This window comes from Dermatophagoides farinae, chromosome 7 (assembly GCF_024713945.1).
Source record: "Dermatophagoides farinae isolate YC_2012a chromosome 7, ASM2471394v1, whole genome shotgun sequence".
NCBI lineage: Eukaryota > Metazoa > Arthropoda > Arachnida > Sarcoptiformes > Pyroglyphidae > Dermatophagoides > Dermatophagoides farinae.
The window spans coordinates 149,355-168,582 of record NC_134683.1 but is presented as its reverse complement, the minus strand read 5'-3'; the positions used below and the strand labels follow the sequence as shown (position 1 = coordinate 168,582).

Below are 19,228 nucleotides of genomic sequence, written 5' to 3'. Positions count from 1 at the left end.
AAAATCAGCCAGGAAATGATAATCAAAACCAAAACGATTGGAATTTTTCTATACTTGTGATGATAATGAACTTTTTCCATTTATTTCATCATTTTTTTTCATTTATGGCATTTGCTTCGATTATGGGAAAAATTTACAATTTTAGAATCATCGTCTATGGTCATCTCATTATTGAAAGTTCATCCAGATAATTCAAAGTTCACAACATTGTGTAGAAGAATTATTATATCAACAGGCAAACTGGTGATGGTCAATGACCGTTAATGAATAATTATAGACCATTTTCGTCATGGTTGACCCAAGACAAGGACGACCCAAGTAATTTAGCCTCAAGGGCCATCGGAAAAAGGTCAAGCAAAAGATAATGGCTAATTTCATCGACAACAACAACCGAAAAAAGAACCCAAACGAAACTAGACAGTCCAAGTCTGAAGAATTCGTTCCAGTCAGATTTATTATCACTTTACATTTTGGCCAATGTAATTGTTGATATAATATAACTTTGAAACTTTGATTTAATTCACCATACATACCTGTAACCATTATCTAATGGTTTACACGCACCCATGTCCATGACCTTGTCGATGACCTTGCACTTGGCCATCAAAATTGAATTTTTTTTCTTTTTTCCTTTCGAAATCTTATCTAGGGCCGCCGAATAGTCGTCGATCGGTCAATATGTCTGGGAAGATGGTATGAGAAAATTTCAAAATTATTTCATGTTTAAATAATACTGCTAATATCTTTTCATTGGTCATTTGTAAGGTGAACGTTGATCACGTTGGATCATCAAATTTGAAATGTATCAATATCGAATTCTTATAACATTATTATTATTGGCCGGATATTGGCCCAATAGTTCGAATGGATTTTTCTGGCCATTTACAGCATTATTCGGTAAATCATCATCAGTATCACCTGCTACACAAACGGGACCACTATCGGAAATTATATTACGGCCATACATTGCTGGTGATTCACAAACAACAGATCTAACTGCGTTATCATCATCATCATCTAGTTTGATTGGTCAACAATCAAATCTACTTGGTTCGGATATTGTGCCATTACAAACACAACAACTTCCTCAATCAAATTATGGTTATGTTAATCTGGATGGTTCAACCGGTACCTATAGCAGCAGCAGTAGCCAACAGCAGGAACAATTATTTCTGCCACATCAACAACAACAACAACAACAACAACAGATAGAACAAATTCCGTTGGATCAAACTGTTTCGATCATTCCTAATGATCCACAATTACAACAACAATATTCTCAACAACCATCATCTGAACAACAGCCATCCCTTAGTTCTTATCTATTCAATCCAGCCAATCTCTTTGGTAAGTGGAAAAGTTCATTGTTACTATTAATTCATTCGATTTCGTTACACTCGTTAGATTCAAAGCGATTCTCATACATAACTCGATTCAAACATCAACGACAGCAGCAACAACAACAACAGCCCACGATGACAACATCTTCAACAAAATATATGGCACCAAATCTGGATCAAAATCAATATCTGATTATCCCGAAACCAGTGCCATCAACTCAGCCAGTTTCCAACGTGGTTGAACATCATTCGCATAGCCAACAAGAACCACAGACCAATAATATTCAGCCATCTCAAACACAATCGACAGTTCAACAACAAAAACTCCCGGCCAACAATTGGGTTTATGTATCACCTGTGAATAAACTGAATAGTCAACAACAGCCAATCATATTGGAGGCATATTTTCAGGATCCATCCCTGCAACATCAACAAAATTACCAGGTTGGATCAATCAAAGGTATTATCAGTAAAACAAGCAAACAACGTGGCAGCAGCAGTAGTAGTAGTAGTGGCACAGGAAGTACATTAAAAATTCCTTTACTATCTTGGCTATCGGTGTCACCAAGTCAGATTCAATTGCCATTACAATGGTTCAAAACAAAATCACAACAGCCTGCTGAACAGATGATCGATGAACAACCACAACAACAGTATTATGGTTCGACAATTCAACATCAAAAACCTCTTCACGTTTATGCACCCGGATTGTCATCATCGTTGGCTGGAAGTGGGACAACATCAAACAGTTATTTCACTCAACCCCAATCAGTGATAAATAACGGTAATTCGGCCATACCAAAACCAACACAAACACTACAAGTTCCGGTTCAAAGCTCGAACCAGCAACAATCAGCTAATGGTGGTCAGTCGGTATGGTCATCAGGAGCAGAAATGGCATCGACAAATCGGCTACTAACCGGTACTGTACATTCACCACAACAATCTTCAGCTTTACAATTTTGGATCGAAACCGATCGTCAACCTGGTCGAGTAATATTTCCAAAGCCAACAACAATAACTAGTAACAACCAGTATTCTTCACAACAGCCATATCAAACGATTCAAGATTATCAACCAATTAGAACTGGATCAATATCATCACCACAACCATCATCGGCAACCGTATCACAAGTTGAATCTAATCAAGACCTAGGTGGATGGGATTCAATACCGATGGCTGATATTGTCAAACCGGGCCAACAAACATTGCAGCACGAAAGTAGTGAAACGATGGATTCCAACATTATGGAAACAATGATGCCTTCGGCCTCATCTGATCAATCGATTGTAATGAACGAAACTATTTCCAATCCACAACAACAGCAACAGATACGAGAAACAATTACCGGTCAACAACAGCAGCAACAATCACATCGTGTTGCCTATCAACAACAACAACAACAACAATCACCACAAGTAAATTCAACCACAGCCAGCAGCACTACGAATTCTCGCGCCTTATATAATCATCCACAATTTCAATCCATCTATCAAATGATCCAACAATCTCAACAACAGCAGCAACAACAGGAAAATTCAGTTTCACAAATATAAACATATATACACACACAACTGAATGAACACAACAAAAAACAACCACATTTCACTTTGAAATCATAATTTTATTCACATTTCCAAAAAAAAACTAGAAAAATACAAACACACATTGAACTATTAATATAATCATGAATATATTTTTGGACAAAAAAATCACACATGTCAACTTTGTATCACTTTTTCGATTGATTGATTGGATTGATGATTGAAAAATTTAAAATTTACTTAGTACGTTCATAGAATAACATGTATGGACTTGTTGCATCTCTTAGTACTGATTCCAATGTAATCGATGATACGGATGAATCACTGATGAAATACCATTTGCGATTCTTTTCATTCTTGTCATCATCATCATCATCATTATCGGCAGTGGTGGTTGGTTTATTGTTGCTCGATTCACGATTGCTACTAATCGATTCAGTTGATATTGGATCATCATCATTATTATCATTATTAATCGTATGTTCTATAGTTCCATTGGATGATTCATTTCTATGATCAAGATCTTCATACACAAATTGCATAATATGTTCAATATCAGATACAAATGGTTTCAGATGTAAAAATCTTCGAATATTATGGCCATCAAATGAACCAGGCCGTACACAAACATAGGCCATATAATGGCCGTATTTTAATGAACCAGAATGTATGACTACACCGTACAATGTATATTCTAATCGTCGATCATTCCAATCGCTTAGATCCTGTGGATCGCATTCCGGTTCATAGAATCGTGAGAAATATTCATAGATACGACTTGTATATGGTGATAAATATAATCTATATGGAAATGATATTTTCGTGTTCAATTTATGCATCATTCGATTTTTATTGAAACCAAGTCCAGATGCTTCGAACCGTTTCAATTGCAATATCAACACAGGTGGTGGTAGTGCAATTAGCTGACATCTTACGGCTTTTGAATACATTTTCTGACCGCCGTTACGTTTGGAACAATTTTCACAAAGATATTTATTCGATCCATCAAGTGTTTCTTCTTTGATAAAACTTCGTAACAATGCGCCGAGATCCATATTCTGATAATCATCATCTGTTCGACACATACGTTGATGTGCAAACAAATGAAATTTGTAGCGAAATTCATCATCAATAATTTTCGCCGTCGTTGTTGATGATGATGAAGAAAGTTGACAATTATCAGCAGCTGGAATAGGCAAAGATTCCTTTAGCTCATCATCATCATCATCATCAACGTTGGATAAAATATCACCTGATGGTACTATTTCTTCATTATTAATTTTCTCACTATTTTGACATTGGTCTCCATCGTCATCACAGCCCATATAATTTTCATCATCACTATGGTAGGGTGTAATGTCACCATTAGGTATTTGATTTTCTTCATGATCATTGCATGATGTTTGAGTATCATCAAGATTTTGTTGTTGTTGATGTTGTTGATTTTTCATTTTCATCTGTTTACGTTCAGCACGTCGAGCTGCCTTTTTCTCTTGTCGTCGTTTTTTTCTTCCAACCAATGATTTATCTTCTTCATCATGATTCTGGGCAGTTTGTTCATCACAACTTTCAACATCACCATCACATTCATCATCATCATCATCATCATCATAATCATCATCATTGTTTTTATTTTTCCTATTCTTTTTTTTCATTTTGGCTGATTGTTGTTGTTTATTCTTGGCGATGGTATTCGATGATTCTGATACCGATTTCGAGGATGACTGTGGAAATGTCGTATCAAGCGAAAGAGCAAGATCGATGAATGATTCAAATGTGAATGAACGATAATCACATTCATTACAATGAATGATTGATAATAATTGGCCACCAAATATTGAATCAATAACGCTATGTTTGGCTGTTATCTTATAACGTTGAGCATTTTCACAGTCTTCTGCTGTTGGATTACGACGATCCTCTATCCTTAGTCCTTTCAGCAGTGCATGTTTTTGCCGAAGAATTTCAGATTTTTTCAATGCATCCAACAATGTTATGAGTAATTCTTGAGCATCCTGTTGTGCATAACCTTCAAATTGTTGTTTTTCACGTTGAACATCACTTAACAATGATCTCGGATTTGTTGACCTGGTTGTTTTTTCAAATAATTTTGTTAGATAAAAAAGAAATTCAAATCATTTTACTTACTTTCGTGAGAAAATCTGTTGCTGTAATTGTAAGAAATCGATTGTCAACGAATTTGGCGGTGGTAACAAAAGATGTAACGATTCACTTGTGAATGCTTGTTTCGATTCATTCCAGTAGAATGTACGGGCATTCCAACGAAAATCCGTTTGACAACGTTCACGTAGATAATGATGCAGTGGATAGGTTTGTGCCATCACTTGCATAACTGAATTAAAATAACATGTATTACCTAGGTTCGGTAGACCGGATGGTTGATTATTCAATTGAGCAGAATGACCTTGCATTGATGACGATGATGATGTGGATGGTTGTGTGGTGACACCATCCATTTTTTCGCTTAATAAATCCATCATTGCTTCATCATTATTATCTGCTGCCACAGCAGCAGTAGCTGAATTTCGTTTCGATTTTATTGACGCTGTTTGAGCCAATTTCTTGTTATGAGCACGACGTTGTTGTTTGCGATTCTTTTTAGCCATCGTAATAATCTCGGCAATAGGATTCCTGACGATATATGGCAAATTCCAGAATAATAACCGAAAAACGTTGATCACGAATTCAAACGTGATCGATATGAATGATTGAATTAAATCAATGATGATGAATTTTGTAATTAATTTCAAGTTTGTTTGACAAAACTTTTTTATTCAACACACACACGTGCGTTATATTTACAAAAAAAAATTACACGGTATTTTTCTACATCAATGAAAGTGGAATGTGATTGATTTCTGTTTATGCACGTAAAATATTCATCAATGAGGTTGATCACGTGATATAATAAATAATTCTTTCATAATGGACGTGTAAAAAAAATTTATTGAAAAAATGGTATCCATGGTTTATGGATGAGCGGCATCAATGCTAAACAAATTTTTCTGGGAGTTATTTTTGTTTTGATTATTCTACTATTGATCATCGATCATGATCATGGTCAACTTTTTTGCTGTGGTTCGGGTTACATTCTACCAAATGCAGAGTTTATGAAAATTCCCATTGAAAATTAGCTTATTCGGAATTATCCTATTATGCATGGGGTTCAATCAATCGGATGCCATGGACTTCACCTAAAAAAATAAATGGTGCACCAAAATCTTTTGCCGCGGCATCATCCATTCTGTTACCATTGCCATTTACATTTGGTCTAAGGGCAACATTTTATTCATCTGAAAATAAACATGATTCGATCAGCAATAATGATGTATCATTCATTCACCTGTTGAATAACGAAGACAGTTATGATGTTGAATTTGTCATTGACAATAATCGTATATTGGCAAGTAAATGTTTTCTAAAAATTGCCTCATTGTACTATTCTAGAATGTTTTCCGGAGATTGGCTCGAAAAAGATTGTGTTATCATCAAACATTATTCATATGACACATATTACGTCCTTTTACGTTTGTTACATGGTGATGATACCAAAATTCATTACGAGAATTTCTATCTTTCGTGACTTTTCAATTATCAACAACCTTTCCATCGGAATAAATCGAATAAATCTTTAACCATTTGGTTTATGTCATTTATTTTAAATATATCTTATTATTATTTGTTTTCTGTTGTCCGAATAAAAACCGAACTACTTTTCTCGTATAAACATGGTTTTCATAAATTGACATTATTAGCGCATACAAGGTAATTAAATGAAAAAAAAATTGTGACGTATATACTCGACTGTTTACTGATGCTGCTGCTTCACACAAACATTATCCTCTCTAGAAAAATATTGGAACAAAATAATAATGATGACAATGAAACAATACATCATCAACACACAATTTACCATTGATGAAATGGCATAGAAGCAAATTTTGTTGAGCCATACTTCCATTGTTCGTGTGTTGTTGGTGGTGCTAGTGATGATAATCAAATCTGGATGGATTAGATCAATCTAGATCTGAATCCATTTCAACATCAACATCCTGAAATCATTGGAAAAGAGTGCCTGAATAATTCCAGTCATTCAAACCCTGATGTTTTTAGTGTTTCTGATTTATTTATTTATTTTATTCATTCATTCGAAAAACATCGTATTTGACAAGCCATTGTTGTTACATTGTGTTAATCGACCAACAATTGAATATTGTCCTTGAATAAATGAAAATGATGAGAAAAAAATTCATTCATTTCACGAATGCAAACAAACAAAAAATTGTGGATAACAAACAATTGATCAATTTGTCGATGTTGTTGTTTCCATAATTGTGAAACCATACTACAACGAGAATGTCCAGGTGTTTTTTTGGGAAAGTAATACCCCACCATAAGAATGAAATTTGATTTTTTAATTTCTGTTCTTTTATTTATTTATTGAAGGTAATTGATTGTAAATCAAACACTTTTTTATAAATTTTTTTCGCTAATTTTCCAGAAATCAAATATGAAAAAATTGAGACACATCTGACTATATCATATATCAATTTTTTAATTGAATTTCCAATCCATATCCATAATCCATAATTATAATAATATTAAATTGTAAACATCAAACACCTTGTCGCTTGTGTTGTACGGGCACGACATTTTCATTTCCTTTGTCTTTTGGATGAATTTTTATGTGATGATGATGACAATAAACACATCATCATCATCCAAAGTGATCGACATTTTGACATTATCATCATCAACAACAACAGCCACGCTGCCACCACCACCACCACCGCCAGCAACAGCACCAACAATCAATCAACAATATAGCAACCAAAAATAAAACAAACAGTGAAAAAAACCAATTCAATTTTAATCATTGAAATCCAATATCTTTGTCGTCATCAGTGTTGTTTTATCGTTTCGCCACCAGCAACCAACAACAACAACAACAAAAATGTCGAGCACACAGACACACTCACACTTGTGACATCGAAACGAAAAAAATTGATTGAAAAATAATAACACTTTCTGTAACGACAGAGAAAAAAATATTGTCATCTATAGACATCTATTAGGGCGTTGATCATCATTATTTTCATCAGCAAATTTTCCTAGCTTTTTTGTTGATTAAAATTTTTCCGAATCAATCAAATCAAATTGATCAAATCGAATCTAATCCAACACATCGACACAATATTAGAATGAATTGAACGCATGAAATTTTCATTTTCACACATATTGCCTTTACCTGTGAAAATCTTCAAGGTTTTCAATTTTGTGTCTGCCTCATCATTTTCAGAAAAAAAATGATGTGATATGATTGTAATGTATCCCCATCTCCGTTTATATCCATTCGAAAACAGTACGTAAAAAATAAAATGAAACGATTCTTTCAACGTGATTATCAACGACAATCGGAACCACCACCACCGCCCCCATCAGCCTCATCATCATTATCATCCTCATCATCTGCATCTTCATCGATATTACATTCATCAAGTGGTTCATTTTTAGGTAAAATATTTGTCGTTGGTCAATATCAATGTACGGTCGAAGATATTATTGCTGAAGGGGGTTTCTCATTGGTTTTTTTGGTCAAAGCTAATAATGGCATACGTTATGCATTGAAACGTCTATATGTCAACAATGAACATGATTTGGCTATTTGTAAATGTGAAATTGATATTGCCGTTAGTATTTATCATTCACATATTGTAACCATAACTTATTGCATCTTTTTATTTCAGAGAAAATTGGGATCTCATAAGAATATCGTGAAATTAGTCGAATCATGTGTTAATTATTGTGGTAATGAGGTGCATGAAATATTTATGCTTATGCAGTATTGTAAAGGTCAATTATTGCATCTAATGAATGATCGTCTACAAACTGGTTTCACTGAAATGGAAATTATCCGTATTCTATGTGATATTTGTGAAGCTGTTGGCCGAATGCATCATAATGATCCACCAATCATACATCGAGATCTAAAGGTAATTGATTGATATATATATATATCTAATCTAATGCTTTATTTAATTGTAATTTTCTCATTCTCATCATCGATAGATTGAAAACATTCTCATTTCTGATGATGGCAATTATATGCTTTGTGATTTTGGTTCAGCTACAACTAAATCATTACAATTAAGTGATAATGGTGGACGAAAATCAGCCCTATCTATTGAGGAGGAAATCAAACGTTATACAACATTAGCATATCGATCACCGGAAATGGTGGATGTTTATTCGGGACGACCAATTACTACTAAAGCTGATATTTGGGCTTTAGGTTGCCTTGTATATAAACTGTGTTATTTTACTCTGCCATTTGGGGAATCGACATTAGCCATACAGAATGCGCAGCTAACCATACCGGATTCATATGTTGATCGTTATTCTCAACAATTAACATCGTTGATTGCTTTTATGTTATCACCGGATCCAGGTGATCGTCCAGATATTTATCAAGTCGCTTATCTTGCCTTCAATCTTATTGGCCAAGAATCACCAATATTGAATCGAAATAATATTTCAAAACCAATTTGGTCCAATCTACGTGTACCACCAACTGAACAACAATCCCGTGAAATACGACATCAACGTTCTTCCAACCATGATCATCGAACTAATCAATCAATGACTAGCAATTCATCGACCTCATCATCAACAACAACGATGTTGACGTCAGCCACTAATCTATCGGCTGTAAATAGCACTAGTAATCATCAACAGAAACAACAACAACAACAACAAGCTGCTAATCATCATCATGGTGAAATTGAGAAGACAACATCAAAAACAACAACTGTTATATCAAGACAAAGACCAAAAGGTTTGTTGTTTATTATTGATTTTGCCAACTTTTTTTTCATCAATTTTCATTATCAAATAGCGAGCATTAACATTAATTCGGTGTTGCCAACATCACCGGTTGCTTTCCAACGTGCTCTAACACCATTATCATCATCATCATCGACATCAAATCATCATAATGAAACAACGATATCCGCAACGAATTTATCTGTGAAAGATAGTGGTGGTGGTAGTAGTAGTAGTAGTAGTCATTCTCATACTAGTGGCCTTACGAATTCGCATAGTTTCTCTTCCGGTAGTCAATTATTTGCATCGGCCACCACCAACACCACTAAAAGTAAATTATTAGATCAACAAAAACAATCAATGAATCTATCATCAAATCCAATATTAATCAAGGATGATGATGATGTACATTTGGATCAATTCGTACATCAGCGTCATCATATACAACAACAGCAGCAGCAGCAGCAGCAACAACAACAACATCAGCAATTATCAATGAATAATAATCCATTCATAATGGATACATCATCATCATCATCATCAAATATTCCGGCACCACCGACTAGGAACCAAAGTTTAACATTGCTTGATACGGCATCGACGATTGTTGAGCCAAACATACATACTAGTGGTACAACAACAACAACAACCAATTATCATCAACATCATCGTCGTAATATGAGTGATAGTAGTGCATTTAATCAATCTGCCATTGTCGGTGCTGGTAGTGGTGGCAAAATGTTTGCTATTCAAACAAACAATAGTAATCGGTCATCGAGTGAATTTGTTGCCGATTGTTGTACTACTGATCATCAACAATCATCGCCAACAACAACAGCAAGAATTCGATCATTGAATCCATTCGAAGATAATACAGATGGACAACAAGATTTTAACCGCCAACAGGCAGCAGCACCATCATCGACTTCTTCGTCATCATGTTTATTTGAAGATCAATTATTTGGTAAAGAATTTGATCGTATACGTTTGACAGAAGATTCGAAATGTAAGTACATCGCATGTGTTTGCGTTTTAATGGTTTTGATTCATTCGATTTATCGAAAAACAGTGGCCGATAATCCATTCGATCAGGTACCAGTAAATCAGGAACATTTAAAACAATATCTGGAAAAGCAGCAGCAACAACAACAGCAACAGAATTCTAGCAGCGTCGGCGGTGGTTGTACATCAATTATTATTACCGATAATAATAATGATGATCAGCAAGTAACAGCGACATTAAAAAAATCATCCACAGTAATGATAACAATCCGTTCAAATAATGAATTTATGATTGTTAATAATAATGAAACTGATAGCCAACAACAACGACCCGGTTCATCAAATGGTGATCAATTATCAAAGATTATATCAAACAAATCGATTAGCTCGTCTAGTCAAGGTATTATTCATGATGATGATGGTGATAAATCTAATCCATTAATTGCTACACCTAACAACAACAACAACAACATTAATAACAATAACAATAACAATAACAACCACAAAAATGATAGTAATGAAATAGATCTTAAACAAAAATGGCAAACATTCAATTGATTAATTAATCACTGTAAATCAATAACAGAAAAAAAGCAATTTGCCTTTTGAGTGCTTTGTCTTTTTAACCAAAAAAAAAATCTTATTTTTAAAAACGTTTCCTTTCTTTTCTAATCCATGAATTGAACAAACAAATTGAGGCCATCAAAAATGTGCTCAATATTTTTATTGATTGATTGATTAATTTGAAATTGGATCATGTGTGTGTGTTTGTGAAATCTTTAAAATAGTTTTGTTTTTGGATTTCTATGTGTCATTACTATATATATAATAGTTGAAAACTTGTTATTTTATGTGAAAAAGATGAATCAAGACAAGTTTAACGATTGATAATAAATGATTATTATTAACACTATTCTCTATATCTGGTGATGGTCAAAAATCGAAATCTTCTTTTTCCTTGTAATTTTTCCATTGCTTTATTTCGATCAGATTGCATGTCATCTTTTGTTTTGTTTTACATTTCCAACCACGCTGCGCTGAACACCTTGTTGCATCAATTAAATTGACCAACTTTATTTCATGCAATAATCCACATACTTAATCCACTCACTTTCCTTATATTTGTCATGGATCGTTTAGCATTAAATTATCTAAATTTATATTATTGTTCTTCAACATATTTACCATCCAATCGAATAGGAGGATTACACGACGGTACCAATGGCAGTGGTTGTAGCCCACCAACAACGTCCAATTATATGCCACTTTACTCATCCGATACAGCTGAAGATGATGATCATTATTATGATCATAGACATCATTCCATTGGTGACGATAAAAATGACATTACTAATAACAATGATGATGGTGATGATGATGATAATGATCATGGATTAAGAATGGGTCTTTTATCATCCAATATTAATAATCATCATCATATTGATTATGAAGCAACTGGTGATATGACTAAACCATTAGTCGAGGACATTGATGATGACGATGATGATGAAATTATCAATGATAATGTTGACGGTAAGTTCAATTTATTTTCAATGAATCACGTGTTATTGCAATAATGGATGTTTTTTCCCTCAAGATGTTAATTCATCCATAGGATCAGCATCAGATCTTCAGAATACCGATGATGACGATGAATCGGATACTTCTTCATCATCTGACGATGAGGATGATGATGAAGGCGATGATGATTCCCTTGATTCACGTGATGGTGATTCTAGTTTTCAAGATGCTAAAAATCTATTGAATGATCCAAAACAATGTGCAAGTCAACATGATGCTAGTGATGATGACAGTCATAATGAATCATTTAAATATGGTTTGGTTAAAAATCACTCCCCGCATCATCGAGTGTCATTACAATCATCGTCGTCGGTTTTAAAATCGAATACAATATGCAAATCTGCCGGTGGATTAAATATTTCTCGGATACAGATTACACATCATCACCATCCAAATAGTAGCGGTAGCCAGATACAACAATCAAACAATATTGATGATGGTGAAACTAGCATATCAAATTCTTCTATTCGATCTGATACACAGAAAAATATCGATTCACTTGATCATCTAATCGGTCATGTTGAAGGTCATCGACCATTATTATTAGAAGATGAAGATGAAGACGATATTATGCCCAACGTATGTTCAACGGTAAAATCACTGATTTCAATCAATGATCTATCGATAGTCGGACAGCAAGCTTTAGTATTTGATTCAAATAATGATTCCAAATATTCAATTCAATCACCACAACCACCACCATCATCCACATTCACACAACAACCGGTCAATGTGATTCTAACTACTCATCATCATGCTCCACATTCCGATCTGGAGACACTATCATTATCACCACCATCACCATCAACAACAACCAATACATTGAATAATGTTCACCATCATCATCAACATTCATTCGATAATTCTAGTGAAGAGAATGATCGTCGTCTTGATGAAGAAGTTGAACGTAGTCTCATTCCACAGGTTATGTTTGATCAAATGAATAATAAAGATCTTTTTGGATCGATACCATTTACGGATAAACAGCTAATTGTAAGTTATAACTGAATATCAAAACAATTTGCAATCTTTAATGTTTGAATCAATAAATAAATTCTTTAGAATCAAACTATTCAACATCAAAAAGAAACAAGTATAGACCCTGCCGCTTTGCTTGAACATAGAAATGAACCGATTTCAGTTCCAGCCATAAAAACCATAACAACAAATCGTTTTGAGAATTCATTTTCAGATTTACCCTTTTCGACTATCATACAGGAATCAGCAACAACAACAACAATGAATACTATTTCATCACCATCCATATTGATTGGAAATAATGATACAACTAATTCGAATCCCGGTAGATCGACAACCGATTTATTCGGTGCTGTTCCATTTGAAACACCACCATCGTCAACGAATAAATTACAAGGCCAAATAATAAAAATTCCTCAACTAATACCAGCACCACCCGTGGCAACTATAGCCAATAAGGTTGGAATACCTAAACCACTATCATCAACTGTGACAAATTCAACAACTATCATAACAACAACAACAACAGCTGCTGCTGCTGCTACTGTATCTAAACAACAGCAAACAACATCATCGGTTTCAACTGGTTTAAACACCAGTACTACTGGTAAACTGAGCCGTAATCAATTACAACGATCAAATTTAAAAATCAAATCTAAAGTTGCTAAAAAATATGAAGTTGATGAAAGTGATGATGAAGTTGATGGACTATTGGATCCGAATGAAAGTGAAGATCTATTATTGGATGGTGATTTCGACGATAATTGCGATCGATCAATAACGAAAGAATCATCATCATTATCAAACAAGAAAAAGAATAAAAAAGATAAAAAGGTAAAACAGCCAAGTGATTTGATAATGAATTCTTTTGAAAATTAATTAATCAATATGTTTGATTAGGAAAAAAGTGATAAGAAATCCAAAGAATCGAAATCAAAAGAAAAGGATAAAAAATCCAAGGATAAACCACCACATGATAAACCAATGGAAAAGGATAAAAAAGAAAAAGAGAAAGAAAAAATGAAAAATAAAAAAGATAAAAACAAAAAGAAGAAAGATAAAGAATCAGCGAAGAAAAGATCAACCAACGCCATGACTGATGTTCGTGATGATGATGGTGATGATGATGATAATGTTGTTGTAAATGATCAGATATCAAAACCTAAATCAACAACAACGACAACGACGATGATGATCACAGCAACAAATGCCTCGGATACGACATTGATTCCATCAAACACTAGACTTTCTTTAGTGAAAATGGTCGATAACTCTGGTGGTAAAGATAAAACGAATCGTAAGAATTCGAATAATAATAATTGTGGTGGATCAACTACAAAACAAGCATTTGCCAACATGAGTTTCGAGGATGAAACATTGTCATCTCATCAACCGAGTCTTCGACATGTCCATTATCATCATCAACAACAATTTAATTCATCTTCAAAACAACAGCAACAGCCATCAAGAACAACAACGGCAAATATTCAATGATGAAAAAAATCAAATGAATTTGTAATGTTTTACTTTCTCATCTCATCAAAAATATGTCTTTCCCTTCGACCTTGATCCTCTCGAAATTGAAAGATTTGAAATGAAAAAAAAAATTTTATAAACTTTAGTGTGATTTTGATAATTATGAAATTAAACATTAAACATTTAAACATTCGATGATGATGATGAACTTGTGATTTGTGTTGGCGCCTTGGCGTTTTTTATTTTTCTATTTGAAATTTTGATGATTTATATATATTTTTGTTTGTTTTGAACAGCATACACACACACACACACTGCCGACAAGATTTTTTGTAAATTATCACTCAAAAATAATCACAGAATCAGATGATGAAATGAGAGAGGGAGAGACCAGACCATGGTCACATAACATATATCGATAATCACATGATCATCATTTGGCTGGTCTTTCCAGGAAGACTAACAAATACATTTCTTACGTTTTTTTTGATTTTGATTTTGATTTTGATTTTGTTGATGATCGATACGTGATTGCATTTTTTTGGGTGCAAAAAGGTTGGCCGACCTAACTATACCACAGCTACTACTCTTACCTGCAGTTCTCATATGATGATGGTAATGACAGAGGAAAACTAAACGAAAAAATCGAAACATTCTGCCATCCAGATACAACAAGTACGATGATCATTTTTCAACTTTTAATGCATTTCATTAACATTTAATTTGTGAAGATGATAAGTTTGTGCACACATCACATGTTCTTGTTGTGAGCTACAGGCTGATTTTTTTTTATTTCTTTTCCAAAAAAAATCGTCTGATTAATGATGTGACAAGATTGTTGTTTGAAAACAGAGAGATTGAAAGAACTGGATTTGGATATAATCCAGCGCAATACAGTCTTGTTCATCATCATTTTGATGGTGGTGGTGGTTCAACCTTCAAAAATGTAATTGCATTTCAAATGACTGGATGTCATATGTTTCAAATGAAAGTATTCAATACCCTTTGCTTATCATCGAATTCAATAAGCTTGTATTTCGTATTTAAGAATTTGTCTGTTTTTGTATTTGGCATCTACATACATCATGACGACAACAACATTGTCGTCGTCGTCGTCGTTTTGATCAAATTTCAAATCAATTTCATCAACACTAAATGATGATGGTGGTGGCGGCATTAATGTAGTTGTTGAAAGTCAAGGAAATTGATTCTCCATTTTTGCCAATCGAAATCCATTTCATTGTTGAATTGCATCTGTATCTATAATGTGTATACACACGTACATCTCATAATTATTATCACCACCACTACGACCACAATAGCTTGATATAGTTAATGCACAAAAGCATCATCATCAAAACGAAATCTGTTGTTGCTTGTTGATGGTTTTTATTTAAACAAAACTTATACAACAACAATCATCATTTTTCGTTTTAGTGTTGATTTGGCTTATCTTGGCGTTGCTGGTTTAGTGTACTCACCCAATAGGTTTATAAAATACATCCTCATCGATTCATTTTTGTTAGTTGACCGAAAAAATATCTGGTAAATAAAACTTTTTTGTCGTTTTATAATTTCCTTTAGATAAAATCATAATTTCAACCTTTTCAACTGTTTTTTTGTCTATTTAATCACTGTAGGAACAGAACCCTAAAAACAAAAAAAAGGCTGTAACAATGAAAGAAGTTGGTACAAAAGCAATACCGGCATCACGTCGTCATATTGTGAATGATCCAAATGAATTACCCGATCGATATTCATCAACACCCGGTGGTACATTATATTCCACAACACCTGGTGGTGAGTAATTGATTTTGATTATCCATTTAATTTCATTAGATTAGATTAGATTAGATTAGATTAATTTTGTTTTCATAAATCTACTGTCGAGTAAAAATTCGTGATTGAACATAATTTGATTTGATAAAAGCAAAAAAACAACAAACAAATGTCCTCTTGTGTTTGTGTGTGTGTGTGTGACAACAACAATAAATGATTCACATGATATTTTTCAATTCAAGCTTAATCATTTCGTCAGTAATAATCAAAAAATTCATGAATTTATCATAAAAATTTAGAATTTTCATTTCAAACCATACAAATATCAGTCACATGCTTGATATCGTTGAAAACAATGTAAAAGACAAATACACAGACACTCGAAAAATGATGGCATCAAACTTATTTATTTTGTGATCATCACCATCCATTTCAGTCGTAGTCGACAACAACGTTTTTGTATTTGTATTTGTATTTTTTTTTTGTTATAAAAACGTACACTTATTTTTCTGCATACAAATTACCATTGTACAACATGTGATCGTTCAGTATTTTCTTTATTTCAACAAGTTACAATTTCTCTTTTTCATTCCCTCATTTCTGCTGTCGCTAAAAGAGATGGAAAAATATGAAGGCAATGGAGGATGGAGAAAAACATGTGACTTTTTTAATCATTCTTTTCTGATGCTGATGATGTCGGCCATGGGGTATAGCAACAACTACGACAACATCGATGATGATTGTCATAGCCATAGTAACGATGATTATTATTTTTGAGAAAAGAGATAGATTATGGTGATATATGATTATGATGATTGTATGTAATATGACAAAGGTGAAAGAATGATTAAAAAAAAGTAACAGTCCATTTTTTGGAGTGATGATAAAATCAATTGAAAAATCACATGTCATGGCTGACGTTAATAATGATGATGATGATAATGATTGCTAAATGTTTTTTCAATAATAATCATTAATCAATTTTCGTTGGAAATTTTTTCTTTATGTAAAAAATAGGCACACGAATCATTTATGAACGAAATTTTCTAATGAATCTAAAGAATAGTCCATTAGCACGTTCACCACCAACTATGGCATTCATACCCGGCGTAACCAATATTGAACCCACGGCACATAATCCTAAATATGAAGCACTTGAACCGAAAAATATTAAAAATAGTTCCAAAATTGTTGTTAAAAATCACGCTAAAAAACATCATCATCGTGATGAACAGCCGCAATTCGATATTGATATCTAATCCCAGCCGATTCAGATTTCAATTAACATTCATTGAAATTGTGATGGCCAAAATAAAAATAAAAACTCAAGTTGATTGATTACATCCTCATCAAAAACCAAAAAAAAAAAAAAAAAAAATGAAAAAATGATTTCACTTTTCTCAGAATTCAAAAAAAGTTCTTTCTTTTTTTTCAGTCATCTCAATTCTCAAATTCATTATTTCTACATTTCTGCACCACAACAAGGCCATCGATGACCGGTTTTTGTTCTTCGTTCAATTCGTGTTTAGTATATTGTTATCGCAATAAAAATGGGAAATGTTGATGTTCAAAAAGCCAAGTGAGACAACAACACAAGCTCAATTTGAATCAAATTTCGATTCATTAGAAGAATCGATGAATCAATTTGCAAATTCAACTACTACTTCATCTACGACATCTTGCCAATTTATAAAAAAATGTGATATTTTGCTTGTAAAATATAAAATTATTATTATTATTATTTTGTGAACAAAAACAAACAAACAAACAATATCGAAACACGAATTCAAACACTCACTGTCAAACTTTGTATTTTTTTTCTTTTTTTTCATTAATTATTCTCCTTGTTATAATTGATCTATGGGTTTTTCTCTTCATTATAATTGAATTTTTTTCGTCTTTGTTTTGTATTTTGAAATTCTGAATAAACATTGATTGATTGATGTATTATTGGAATTTGTACTAATGAAAATATTGATAAAGTAGCGTAATTATTGGTAAAAATAGAGAGATAAAAACTTGAAATTGACAATAATGAGCAATCATGACTAATACATTAACAATAATGAGGCATTCTCAACAACAATGTTTTGGTCGGTAAATGATGACAAAGCCAGAGAGAAATTAGTTGAATGACGATGCTTTATTTTACTGTGAAATCTGGTTCAAACACGTGTAGAGAAACATAGTTGTAATTGTGCTACGAAATATTTATAAGTGAAAATGTGTGAAAAAATATTCGTTCAATTCGCCAATCAATTCAACTGAGGAACGAATGGATATGGAAATAAACAACGCCAACAAAGTAAGTTACAAGTTGCCTTGGTAACTATAATTTTCAATGATGAATGATTGTATACAAATATAGTGGCAATTTTGATTTATAAACTTGACTGTTTGTATGATTGTACAAGAAACATGTGAATCAGCCTGTGAATGGGGCAAGAAACATTTGTTGTATGGATCGAGCTTTTTTGACCACAATGTCCAGGATGGGCAGTAGAATTTTGGGTTGTTCATTTCGCATAGGATGTGATTCAAGCATCGGGCAACATTTTGGGCCAGACGATTGTTGTTCAACTTGAAAATGATGCTGCCAAGGGGAATTGTCAAACCAAGGCATAGCTTGGATGATCAGTGTGATTTCAAGAGAGAGCAATATCAGCAGATATGTCGTAAATCGA

The 19,228-nt window shown here is 33.3% G+C and overlaps 5 protein-coding genes across 11 annotated transcripts in view; 4 read left to right on the top strand and 1 right to left on the bottom strand.

Annotated features, from left to right (window-relative positions):
* Nucleotides 1-32: 32 nt before the first annotated feature.
* Nucleotides 33-4,090, top strand: LOC124496934 (uncharacterized). Of its 4 annotated transcripts, none has more exons than XM_075732542.1 (4): nucleotides 33-243; nucleotides 650-693; nucleotides 766-1,347; nucleotides 1,405-4,090. In XM_075732542.1, the coding sequence occupies exons 3-4, from the start codon at nucleotides 801-803 to the stop codon at nucleotides 2,895-2,897; spliced, it is 2,040 nt and encodes a 679-aa protein (XP_075588657.1). In that variant the 5' UTR covers nucleotides 33-243; nucleotides 650-693; nucleotides 766-800; the 3' UTR covers nucleotides 2,898-4,090. The 4 variants fall into 4 exon arrangements, with proteins under 4 accessions (XP_075588657.1, XP_046916460.2, XP_075588656.1 ...); XM_047060504.2 differs by having other exon boundaries at nucleotides 33-479; XM_075732541.1 differs by having other exon boundaries at nucleotides 33-479; nucleotides 650-1,347.
* Usp16-45 (ubiquitin specific protease 16/45) lies at nucleotides 2,945-6,623 on the bottom strand. 3 transcript variants are annotated; one of them, XM_075732539.1, is made up of 3 exons: nucleotides 5,034-6,623; nucleotides 4,138-4,973; nucleotides 2,945-4,071 (listed from the first exon to the last, which is right to left on the bottom strand). In XM_075732539.1, the coding sequence occupies exons 1-3, from the start codon at nucleotides 5,510-5,512 to the stop codon at nucleotides 3,122-3,124; spliced, it is 2,265 nt and encodes a 754-aa protein (XP_075588654.1). In that variant the 5' UTR covers nucleotides 5,513-6,623; the 3' UTR covers nucleotides 2,945-3,121. The 3 variants fall into 3 exon arrangements, with proteins under 3 accessions (XP_075588654.1, XP_075588653.1, XP_046916473.2); XM_075732538.1 differs by having other exon boundaries at nucleotides 2,945-4,973; nucleotides 5,034-6,199; nucleotides 6,250-6,623; XM_047060517.2 differs by having other exon boundaries at nucleotides 2,945-4,973.
* Nucleotides 6,624-6,719: 96 nt separating this feature from the next.
* On the top strand, nucleotides 6,720-14,960 carry LOC124496949 (uncharacterized). Its single transcript, XM_075732526.1, has 10 exons — nucleotides 6,720-7,352; nucleotides 7,408-8,596; nucleotides 8,654-8,899; nucleotides 8,976-9,741; nucleotides 9,802-10,734; nucleotides 10,798-11,130; nucleotides 11,931-12,263; nucleotides 12,328-13,304; nucleotides 13,374-14,123; nucleotides 14,190-14,960. The coding sequence occupies exons 2-10, from the start codon at nucleotides 8,285-8,287 to the stop codon at nucleotides 14,781-14,783; spliced, it is 5,244 nt and encodes a 1,747-aa protein (XP_075588641.1). The 5' UTR covers nucleotides 6,720-7,352; nucleotides 7,408-8,284; the 3' UTR covers nucleotides 14,784-14,960.
* Nucleotides 14,961-15,134: 174 nt separating this feature from the next.
* Thor (eukaryotic translation initiation factor 4E binding protein thor) lies at nucleotides 15,135-18,494 on the top strand. Its single transcript, XM_047060542.2, has 3 exons — nucleotides 15,135-16,310; nucleotides 16,406-16,565; nucleotides 17,562-18,494. The coding sequence occupies exons 2-3, from the start codon at nucleotides 16,442-16,444 to the stop codon at nucleotides 17,801-17,803; spliced, it is 366 nt and encodes a 121-aa protein (XP_046916498.1). The 5' UTR covers nucleotides 15,135-16,310; nucleotides 16,406-16,441; the 3' UTR covers nucleotides 17,804-18,494.
* The window catches only part of SERCA (ATPase sarcoplasmic/endoplasmic reticulum Ca2+ transporting SERCA), a 36,896-nt gene continuing 35,563 nt past the window's right edge, over nucleotides 17,896-19,228 (top strand). For both annotated transcript variants that reach the window (XM_075732534.1, XM_075732529.1), the window contains exon 1: nucleotides 17,896-18,849. The gene's annotated coding sequence lies outside the window, so the exon portion shown is untranslated. The remainder of the gene's footprint in view (nucleotides 18,850-19,228) is intronic.

Excerpts from the sequence above, each read along its gene's own strand:
- LOC124496949 (XM_075732526.1), top strand. The coding sequence starts at position 8,285 with ATGAAACGATTCTTTCAACGTGATTATCAACGACAATCGGAACCACCA. Across the intron at positions 10,735-10,797 it reads TTTGACAGAAGATTCGAAAT|TGGCCGATAATCCATTCGAT; the intron begins GTAAGTACATCG and ends ATCGAAAAACAG. Across the intron at positions 14,124-14,189 it reads AGAATAAAAAAGATAAAAAG|GAAAAAAGTGATAAGAAATC; the intron begins GTAAAACAGCCA and ends ATGTTTGATTAG.
- Thor (XM_047060542.2), top strand. The coding sequence starts at position 16,442 with ATGAAAGAAGTTGGTACAAAAGCAATACCGGCATCACGTCGTCATATT. Across the intron at positions 16,566-17,561 it reads ATATTCCACAACACCTGGTG|GCACACGAATCATTTATGAA; the intron begins GTGAGTAATTGA and ends TGTAAAAAATAG.
- Usp16-45 (XM_047060517.2), bottom strand. The coding sequence starts at position 5,512 with ATGGCTAAAAAGAATCGCAAACAACAACGTCGTGCTCATAACAAGAAA. Across the intron at positions 4,974-5,033 it reads CAACAGATTTTCTCACGAAA|GTCAACAAATCCGAGATCAT; the intron begins GTAAGTAAAATG and ends AAAAACAACCAG.
- LOC124496934 (XM_075732542.1), top strand. The coding sequence starts at position 801 with ATGTATCAATATCGAATTCTTATAACATTATTATTATTGGCCGGATAT. Across the intron at positions 1,348-1,404 it reads CAATCCAGCCAATCTCTTTG|ATTCAAAGCGATTCTCATAC; the intron begins GTAAGTGGAAAA and ends TACACTCGTTAG.